The 10056-nt window shown below is 50.5% G+C and overlaps 1 protein-coding gene across 1 annotated transcript in view; it reads left to right on the top strand.

Moving 5' to 3' along the window:
- Nucleotides 1–5361: 5361 nt before the first annotated feature.
- HUNK (hormonally up-regulated Neu-associated kinase) overlaps nt 5362–10056 on the top strand; it is a 54616-nt gene continuing 49921 nt past the window's right edge. Inside the window, exon 1 of the mRNA XM_061988653.1 lies at nt 5362–5628. Coding sequence (XP_061844637.1) covers nt 5362–5628 — 267 coding nt within the window. The remainder of the gene's footprint in view (nt 5629–10056) is intronic.

Raw genomic sequence — 10056 nt, 5'->3', positions numbered from 1 at the left:
ATCAGAAAATGTCATTACCTAGAAAGACTGCAGCTCAAAATAAAGCACACTGGAGTTAAATTTAAATTAAAGCATGGACAGAAATGAATGCAGCCTTTGATCCCTCCTTCATCCAGACTGCACCCTGATGGGCACAGCTGGACAGGATAGAAATTGTGAGAAGGCAGCAGTCTCGCCTGTTTAAAAGGACACTGTCAACTCATTAAGTCTTCAAGTCAAGTCAATTAAAACAAAAATAGAAATTCACTGGACTCTTTCAGAGGTCTCCTAATGTTAGCTGCAATGGCCACTCCTTGTCAGTTTTATTTTAAAAAGAGGTTGACTGACTTTCAGGTGTTTGGCTGGCAAACATACCATTAACATCTGTTTAATCATCACAGTGGCCAAAACCATGTTTCTGCTGGCCAAGTGGTAGCCATGAGCCTAAACAAGGGTACATACTTCTGTCTGTCTGTATATTCCTTTGGGCAAGGGAAGGGTCCCCACTTCCCCAAGTGGCACTGCTGGGTAAGCAGACAATGAAGGCACATGGTCTCAAGTCCCCTCTTCTATGCCAGTCAGGATTTACTGGCACCAGTGTGCATCCCTTTTCAGGCATCCCGTGGTGGTTTAGCCCTGGCTGGACACCAGGTGCCTACCAATTTGTAATATCACTCCCTGTCCTAAACTGGATAGGTGAGAGAGAAATATAATGAGAGGTTTGTAAGTTGAGATAAGGACAGGGAGATCACTCAGCAATTAGTGTCACAGGCAAAACAGGCTCAACTTGGGGAGAAAAAGGTTTGATTTATTAATAAACCATAAGAACAGGGAGATGAGAAATAAAACCAAATCTTAACAAACCTCCCCCCACCCCTCCCTCTTCCCAGGACCCACCCAGCGGCACAGGGGATGGTGGATGGGGGTTGCTGTCAGTTCATTACAGACGGACTTTGCTGCTGCTTCTTCTCATGGGGAGGCCTCCTCACACTTCCCACTGCTACACTGTGTGATCCCTTCCCATGAGAGATAATCTCTCATGAATTTCTCCAGCATGGGTCCTTCTCATGGGCTACAGCTCCTCACAAACTGCTCCAGTGTGTGTCCTTCCCATGGGGGCAGCTCCTCACACTCTGCCTCAGCATAGGTCATCCATGAGGAGAACAGTCCTTCAGGTACTGACTGCTCCAGCCTGAGTCCCTCACAGGATCACAAGTCCTGACAGCAAACCTGCTCTGGCATGGGCTCCTCTCTCCCCACAGACTCAGGTCCTGCCAGGAACTTGCTCCAGGGTGAGCTTCCCATGGGGTCACAGCCTCCCTCAGGCATCCACCGGCTCCGACGTGGGCTCCTTCATGGTCTGTGAGTGGATCTCTGCTCCCCGGTGGCCTCCATGGACTGTAGGGGAAAAACTGCCTCACCCTGGTCCTCACCACAGGTCACAGGGGAATCTTTCTTTCAGGGCCTAAGCAACCTCCTCCCCCTTCTTCTCACTGACCTTGGTGTCTGTGGAGATGTTTTCACATTCTCACTCCCTGCTGCTGCTGCAGTTTAGCAACTGTACAACAACTTCTTCTTCTCAAATACATTATCCACAGAGGTGTTACCTCCATCACTTATTGGCCAGGACTGGGTTGGCTGCAGGTCCATCTTAGAATTGACTAGCCCTGGTCCTGTCAGCTACAGGGGAAGCATCTGGTAGATCTTTGTTTAAAGAAGCCACCCCTGTAGCTCCCCCCACTACCAAAAAACCTGTCCCAGGTAAAACCACTACAGTAACTGAGAGGATGTGGGCCTGTGCACACTAAGCATCTCTCTCTGTGGCATATAGTACCATTTAACCTACCAGCTGTTCCCCTGCTGCTAATGCACGCGTTCTTTACCTTACAGCTCTTCCTGCCCAAGGGCATGCTGAGGCTACACCTTTCCTCTGCTCTTCATGGCTGCCTAGAAGCTGCATCCAGGCATATCTTCCAGCATTCTTTTGGGCGGCCATGTTTCCTATTTCCTTGTTTCAGTTCCCTGCACAGGAGACACTTGGGAATTCTTGCACTGTCTATCCGAAACACACCTTTAATCACTTATAGGAACAGCTATATAGCAAATATAATTCAAACACTTTTAGCATATTCTTATCTTTCAAAAATATAGAATATAGCCTCTCCACAACTGGAAGACAATATGTACTTAATAAAGTTCTCTCCTGGACGATTCAGATTCATTGGGAGCCAGATTTATCAATCCCAGTTGATTTTGGAGAGTGAGGAAAGTCTGATAACATGGGTAATTTGTCTGAGGATGACATCAGTGTGGCACAGTGTGACACAAGGTTACTTGCACTGCCTCACTGTGCACTTCCACTTATATTTCTCCGCTGGCCAGGTCAATAGAGGAGTCATCTGAAACTTCCTGGCACTTCTAAAAAGCCTGGATCACCTCAACAACCCTGTTTATAGCACAGCAGCACAAACACAGTGCCACAGCATTGTGCCGTTGGGGAGAGTGGAAGCAGGACCTGTTCTGCTGCTAGGGATGTGTCATATCAAAGTGCACCCCAGCTACGAGGATCACAACTTCAGCACAGCAGCCATCAGTTCAGGCAGCATGTCATGGTCCTGTGGCCCCATACCTTCCCACAGGAGACCAAACTGCTCCTGGTATAGTGGTAGGTCAGGAAACATACGAACTTTTCTTTTAGGTGGCTATGTACTGTAATATTTATGAATATATTCAGAGCATGGGATGAAAGTACATTTTAAAACCAAAATACTATTTATTGGCTTTGGAGCTTTCCTTCTCCAGTTGCTGCCTACTGGGACAGTGCTGGATTTCTGTTTTGTTTGAAATTTCACATGAAAATATGCATTTCATTGAGTGCAGTGGTGCAGAGCCAATTCCAGGGTTCTCAGCAATGGAACCATGCTATATTTAGCCACCAGGAATCAATTTTGGAAGGGTCAGTAAAAGTTTCAAGGAGCCAAATTTGGAAGGTTGAAGGTAGCCAGCTGAGCTCCAGAAATCTGTGGTGCAAGTCTGCTTCCCTGGTTCTCCTTCCCCATGCTCTGCCTTGCTGTAGTGGCCTTCATCCGGCACAGCTATCAGTCACCACCTCCACTCAGCATGGGTGCCTTCTCCGCATCCAGCTCCTCTTCCTCTCTTCCCAGCAGATTCTTCCCAGCAGCTCTTCCCAGCACTTTGTTACCCCTGCAAGGAAAGAGAAGGGATCCCAACAAGGATGCATTTGAAGTGGGGGAGAAGACTGTCAAGATCCAAAAGGGCTGACAAAGAGCCTTTGTCTTGATGCTGCACAATGGGTGGACAGGGCTCATGCCCTAATTGCACCCTGACCAGCCCCAGCCATGGTGTCACCAGGAGGTGGCAGGGCTCAGCATCTCTGGCAGCAGCAATGCCTCATCCCACATAGCCAGCCCAGAGCTCCTCACCACCAGCCTCCCATGGCAGCTGCCCACCTTTTGGCTAGAGACAGACCTGGGTATGTTTTCATCAAATTAACTATGGCTTGAGAAGCCTGGACTGACAATGGGGAGACTACAAATTGTTATCCAATATGATCAGCATGGTGAAATCATGATGTTGCTTCGCTCTGGCTTAAATTAGGAAGTTTTACCAAGCAGTCGTGTCAAGGAAAGGTGGTGTGGAAGGAGCACATGGCTCATCCACACTCATGCCAGCCAAAAATCCGATTAGTTATGCAGCTAGACTGCGCCAGCAGAAGGGACCAGAGGGATACAGTTCCCTCAGTGAAGTGACCGAAGTGGAGTGACAGAAGCAGAGGCTAATGGGCAGCAGTGTGGTGTAAAATTGGCTTGACATTTTTAAAGAGTATAAGAAGAGCTTAAAACGCGCCGGGAGCATATGCGTGGGGAGAGCTGTGCTAGCCAGCCCTCTGGTGGGAAAAGGAGCTTCACATGGGGCGGGAATGTGATTGCAGCAAAGCTCTAAGCCGGTTTGTATCAGGTCTAACTGCATCTTTACGGGAGATTTTGCTGACATAAGCTCGCATCTTCTGAGGTGCACATGATTTTATTTAAAGCATTAACGCAACTACGCGCGCAAAACTTGAAAACAGTTTAAGCTTAAAAAGATAAATGAAGGTCCTTGATTTACTTTTTTGCTGCTGCCACGCTAAAGTTAGGTTTTAGGTTAAAATCATTATGAGCCATGAGGCATTTTAATGAGTTAACTGTTTTGATAGATCTTCCACAGCACGAGCCGGAGGTTGTTAGCATCACTGGCAACGGGAAACTCAAAGCAGGGTAGCTCTGTCGGCTCTTTCTCATCTCCTATCCCTGCTCTCCCTCTCGTGTTTGCCCGTGCAGCCTCCAGCTTAGCTGAAGGGGGCTGGGCAGTGAAAATGGCAATATTCTCTTTTCTTCTTCCCCTCCACGAGGTGGGGAAATGATAGTCCCCTGGACGCAACCTGCGGGGGATGGGTGCCTAGGTCGTCTCCTTTCTCCCTGTCTACTAAGACCCAGAGAGCATTTGGGGGGATGTGGGGCCGGGGAGTGCAGCTCATCAAGGAACACTACGCTGCAGAACAGGAAGAGGAGGCAGAAAATAACCGAGCGCTGGGAAGGTTAAGATGGAGAAGCGGGTGGTGAAGGCAGTGGGGAGCGGGACCGGAGCCTGCCGGCGCCGCCGAAGCAGCGGGAGCGGCGGGTGGGGCGGTCACGACCGCGTCGCGGTAGCACGTTTCCCCGACACGGGAGTGAAGAGAGCTGAGGAAGGAAGGTGGGGAAACAACAGCACAAAAGATATTCCCGGCAGCAGTGAAACAGAGCCGCACGCAGAGTCACGGCGCTGCCCGGGAGCCGGGACTCCTGGTTCAATTCCAGAGAGGGATGCGCTGCCACCCCCGGGTTGTGGTACCGGGGTTGGGGAGGGAGGAGGGTGTCAGCCGAATTTGAAGACACCCAGGCTCCCGGGTTCGGATCGCATCTGTTCCCGCCGCGTGCGAGCGGATTAAATTACCGCAAATTCAAACTGAATGAGCGCTCTCCCCCTCCCTCCTTCCCCCGGTCCCCTCCTCCCCGCTCGGCGCGGCAGCCTCACGCCTGCAGCCGCTGCCGGCACGGGGCAGAGCGGCGGGAGGGAGGAGGGGAAGGGAGGGAGGGGAGGGGAGGCTAGGCGCCGGATCCAATGAGGGGCGGCAGCCCGGGGCACCGCGCCGCCGGCTCGCCTCAGCCCCAGCCCCAGCCCCGGCCCCCTGCCAGCCCCGCTCCGCCCCCCAGCCCCTCCGCCCCAGCCTGGCTGGCGGCTCTCTCGCTCGAGCAACTTTTTCTGCCCGCCCGGTGACCGCCCCGCGGGTCGGGGCCAGGCGGCGCGGCAGCGGCTGGAGCAGCGGTAGCGGCAGGACCGGGCATGCCGGCGGCGGCGGGCGACGGGCTCCTGAGCGAGCCGCCGGCGGTGGCGGGCAGCGGCAGCGGCGGTGAGGCGCGGAAGGCGGCGGCGGGCGCGGAGGGCAGCTTCCTGGCCGCCTGGCTGAGCGCGGCGGCGGCGGCGCCCAGGGAGCGGCTCCGCGACTTCCAGCACACCAAACGGGTCGGCAACTACCTGATCGGCAGGAAGCTGGGAGAGGGCTCCTTCGCCAAGGTCCGGGAGGGGCTGCATGTGCTCACCGGAGAGAAGGTACCGCGCCCGGACTCCCACTTCGAGTGGCTAGCAGCACCCCTCGGAGCGTGTGTATGTGTGTGTTTGTGTGTGGGGAGCGGTTCGGGGTCGGCGGTGGATGAGATGAGCGTGCTGCCGGCCGGGAGGACGAGCTCCCCGGACGAGGCACCCTTCGCACTCTCCCCGCCATCTCCCAACTTGCCGCGGCGCTCCCGCACGCTCCGGGCTCGAAAACGGCACTTCCCCCTCGCACGCAGAGGTTTCCGTGGCTCTAATGTTGCTTTCCTCTTCAAATACTTCAGCTGGCTCGAACTGTCCTTTTCTCTGACTGTTTGTTTATTGGTTTTGGTCAGAAATGTGTTTTTCGTTGTGAGACTTGTATTGCTGAGGACCAGTCGCGGTGTGCAGCCTAGTCGCGACGTTTGGCGTGGAGGTGCACACAGGTACCCAAGGCAATGGGAGGTGCTGCGTGTGTCCGCAGGAGGGGTACGGTTCGGGGATTAGAAGTTGAGGGTATCACTGCACGGCAAAAGAAGCTAGATGCACACTAGATGGTTAGGGGTTTTTCTTCCCATTGTGCTAGTAAGAAAAGTCTATGGAAGGTCTCCGCTTTGTTTATTATCCAAAACCCTTCAGGGGGGGCTTTTACCCACCAATCAGGACATGTCACAATGTTATAAAGAGTAGTAGGGGCATAGCTGGGCAGTAAGCAGAGCAAAGACAATCCTGCTGGGGCCTCCGATGAAGAGTTGTTGGGGCTATCTGCCTCTTTTAGCAGATCCTTTACACAGGGCTACCCAACGTGGGATGCCTTATTGTTACCGAAAGCTCCTTGGACCAGTGAGGCTGAGTACAGTGTGATTTCCTCCAGCTCTGTAAACGTGCTGCTGTTAGGACTGCAGCTTGGTAGCTTGCGTTCCTGCACTCTTGGATTTTTTCCCCTTCCCTCTTTTTTTTTTCCTTTTCTTTTTTTCTTCATTCCTGTAAATTTGTCAAATTTAATATAGGGCTCTGAATTTCATAATGAGGAAAATGATAAGGCTAGTGATTATTATCGTATAGGAATGCAAAAAATCATAATGTTGCTCTCCTCTGTTACCAAGCGTGTGCTTCTCCTTGGTAACAGATACATCCAATGATCTTCCAGTTGATAAAAGGCACATGTACATACACGTCCTTCCCACCTCCACGTTTTTGGATTGCTACATTTATCTCAGTCTGTTAAGAGGGGAAAAAATAAAAAGGCCCACCACACGCCCCTCTGTCTCAGATCCCAGGCCTGCTGCTTTTTTTCTCTTTCCCCCACCTCAGTGTCTTGAATAACACTGTGACAAAGTGATGAGCAGAAACTCTAGGAGACTCTCACATCCTTTCTGCTGAGCTGACTTGTCCGTCTTTGTAGACGGGCATGATGATCTCTGAGCTCCATCTGACCCGATCTTGCACCGTGGGATCAAAGGAAGCTCTTGCTGTCGACTTCAGCAGGTAAAAGATCAGTCACATAGTTTTAAATTGACTAATCAAAGGTCCGTCTTCACAGAAAATCCACCTACTTAATTCCAGGTATTTATGGATAAGCAATTTGAGTTAATGGATAGGAGATATGAGTAACTAATGATTTGCTTCAGGTGAGGTCCTATCTCAGTGAGATTCTTCCTTCTAAGCCGAGGGGTGAATGCTTTTCGTCCCACATGTAACCCCATGTGAGAATTTTACCCCAGATAGAGAGCTGATGGACACTCAGCTCTTCTGGGCATACTCCTCTGCTGAGCTTTCACGTGGCCTCCAGCCAAAGGCAGTTGAAGCGTGCCCAAACTGGCTCTGCCTCACAGCTGCTGACAGCTCTGCCTACATGAAGCCCACCATGGGCGACTGAGCTCTGCCTGTGATATGAAGAAGAGAAGAAAAACATCTGCTTCCCCAGGCTCCTTTCTTTTGGAGTGCAAGGCTGTGTCGGAGAGGAGGCTGAGCCTGGCAAGGGTGGGAATGGGATTGGGAATGAAAGCACGAGGTAGTGTGAGAGTGGGGACCGGCAGCAGCAGGTCATGGGAGGAGGTTCTGTGGGAAGAGGACATTTTGCATAATAAATGGTTTATCTCCATGGCAAACAAGCACGTCCTGATACGTGAAGGGCCCAGATCCATTGATTAAGCAACGTTTGTGCCTTCTGAGAAATCTCAGTGAGCAGTGGACCAGGCACTGCAGGGTTAGATGGTACAGTGCCAGTGTCTGAGCCCAGGTGAAGCAGACCTCCTCCACCAGACATCAGGTGGCCAAAGTCAGGCTGGAGTTAATGGAGCTGTCTGAGACGTGGCATCAATAGCTGCATGTGGCAGTTACCTTCTGTCATCTCTCCCTTAACACTTCTGCCTCTAAACTTGTGGAGAGGGGGAAATCCCTCAAGAGTAACACCATTCTCATCCAGAGGCCGGAAGAGACAATCGCTCCGTAAGGGCCCAGTGCTGTTCCTCCTTCCACGGGGTGAGCTACAAACCGGCTGTGTGTAGCCTTCCAGTTCCCTCACTTGCAGAGGAAAAGTTAATCTGCAGGAGCGTGTTCTTAATACGCTCACAAGTGGGGTTCAGCGAAGCAAAATGTGGAAACAAAGCCATCTCCCATGGACAGCTTGCTGGATCAGTGTAATTGCTGCATTTTTCTAAGCTGATGTTTTATGAGCCTATTATTCCAGGATTAGTGCCTGCATGTATTTTGAAAGCAAAAAAAAAAAAAGAAAAAGACATTGCTGAGCAAGGGCATTGTGCCTAAATTTCAATAAAATTGCCATAATAGTGTAAAGTAGAGGCCTAGGTACTTATGTCTGGTAGCTGTTTTGTCAGAGCCTGGGCCCTTACGGTCACTGAAATATCTAACTTCGGTAAGGGAGGCCCAAACAGGTTTTGATTTGCAACAGACTTTAGCAACTCTGGAGGAGTTAATGCGCATTATTGTTTCAGAAAATTGTGTGTTTAGAAATGAAATCTGTGGATTAACGAGTCCCCAGCTAGGCTCAGATCCATTGCACTGACACAATGCATTGTACAGAATCAAGGCAATGTGGAGCGGGTGCCAAAAATCTGCCATTACCTCACCCTGAAATTGCTAAAAGCTAAAGAGGTCTTCAAGAGAGCATGAGATGTTATGTACTTTTGGCCAAACGCTAGTTACTTTACCAGCTGTTCTGAGGGCAGTTTGATGGTGGATGCGTTTTGAATGACTTGTGTGGGATGGGAATAAGCAGCTCCAACAAGCACCTAAGCATGAGAGGGTGAGCTGAGGTGAGATTTTTAAGCCTTCCCAACGAACGTCTCCATCATTGGACTTGAAGTCAGATCTTTTGTGGTACATCTTGGGGTTTGTGTTGCCACAATGTTAGGCATGTTATTATTTTCTGGGCTTGAAAATTGTTTGGTAGTGCCTGATGCAATTAAGTGTATTTTAGCTGAGCACAGGAGAACGTTGAACAGATTATTCTTTCCATTGCTTTTAAAGGAAAATATCACAGCCTATAATCTGACATTTTTGGGTAAAAGGCTGATTTGTCAGATCAGCTCAGGCAGTCTTTGTTGCTAATCGTAAGGAAACATAGTTCCTCTGTGAAGAGCAAGCCAATTTAGCTTTAAATTGTGGCTCTGAAACCCCGCTGAGTTAGCTGTATTCAGCTAACTTTCAGAGCCTGTGCACAATATACTCTTGGATTGTTTCAAGCCTTCTGCTTGGGGCTCAGAAGGGTCAGTCGCTGGGTGACAGGAACTGGATAAAGGCAGATAGTGCAAGATAATGATTTTTTTAAAAAAAATTTTTAGACAGAATTAAAGATTCACAGAATGGTAGAGTTTGGAAGAGACCTCTAGAGATCATCCAGTTCAACCCCTATGCTCAAGCAGGTCCACCTAGATCAGGTCACACAGGAACGCATCCAGGCGGGTTTTGAAAACCTTCAGAGAAGGAGACTCCACACCCTCCCTGGGCAGCCTGTGCCAGGGCTCCCTCACCTGAACAGTAAAGATGTTTCTCCTTAAGTGGAACTTTTTGTTTTCCAGCTTTTGTTCGTTACCCATAGTCTTGTCACTGGACACTGCAGAAGAGTGTTGCCCCATCCCCTTGACATACACCTTTTAAATACTTGTAAGTATTAATGAGATTCCCCCCTCAGTCTCCTCCAGGCTGAACAGCTCCAGTTCCCACAGCCTTTCCTCATAAGGAAGATGCTCCAGTCCCCTGATCATCTTGGTGGCTCTGTGCTGGACTCTCTAGAAGTTTCCTGTCCCTCTTGAGCTGGGCAGCCCAGAACTGGACACAAGACTCCAGATGAAGCTTCACCAGGGCAGAATAGAGGGGAAGCTGAACCTCCCCTGACCTGCTGGCCACACTCTTCTTGATGCATCCCAGGATGTCCTTGGCCTTCTTGGCCGTGAGGACACATTACTGGCTCATGTTCAGTTTATT

Source organism: Colius striatus, chromosome 1, assembly GCF_028858725.1.
Source record: "Colius striatus isolate bColStr4 chromosome 1, bColStr4.1.hap1, whole genome shotgun sequence".
Lineage (NCBI taxonomy): Eukaryota > Metazoa > Chordata > Aves > Coliiformes > Coliidae > Colius > Colius striatus.
Note: the sequence above shows the minus strand (reverse complement) of the source record. Positions and strands in the feature narration are given on the sequence as shown.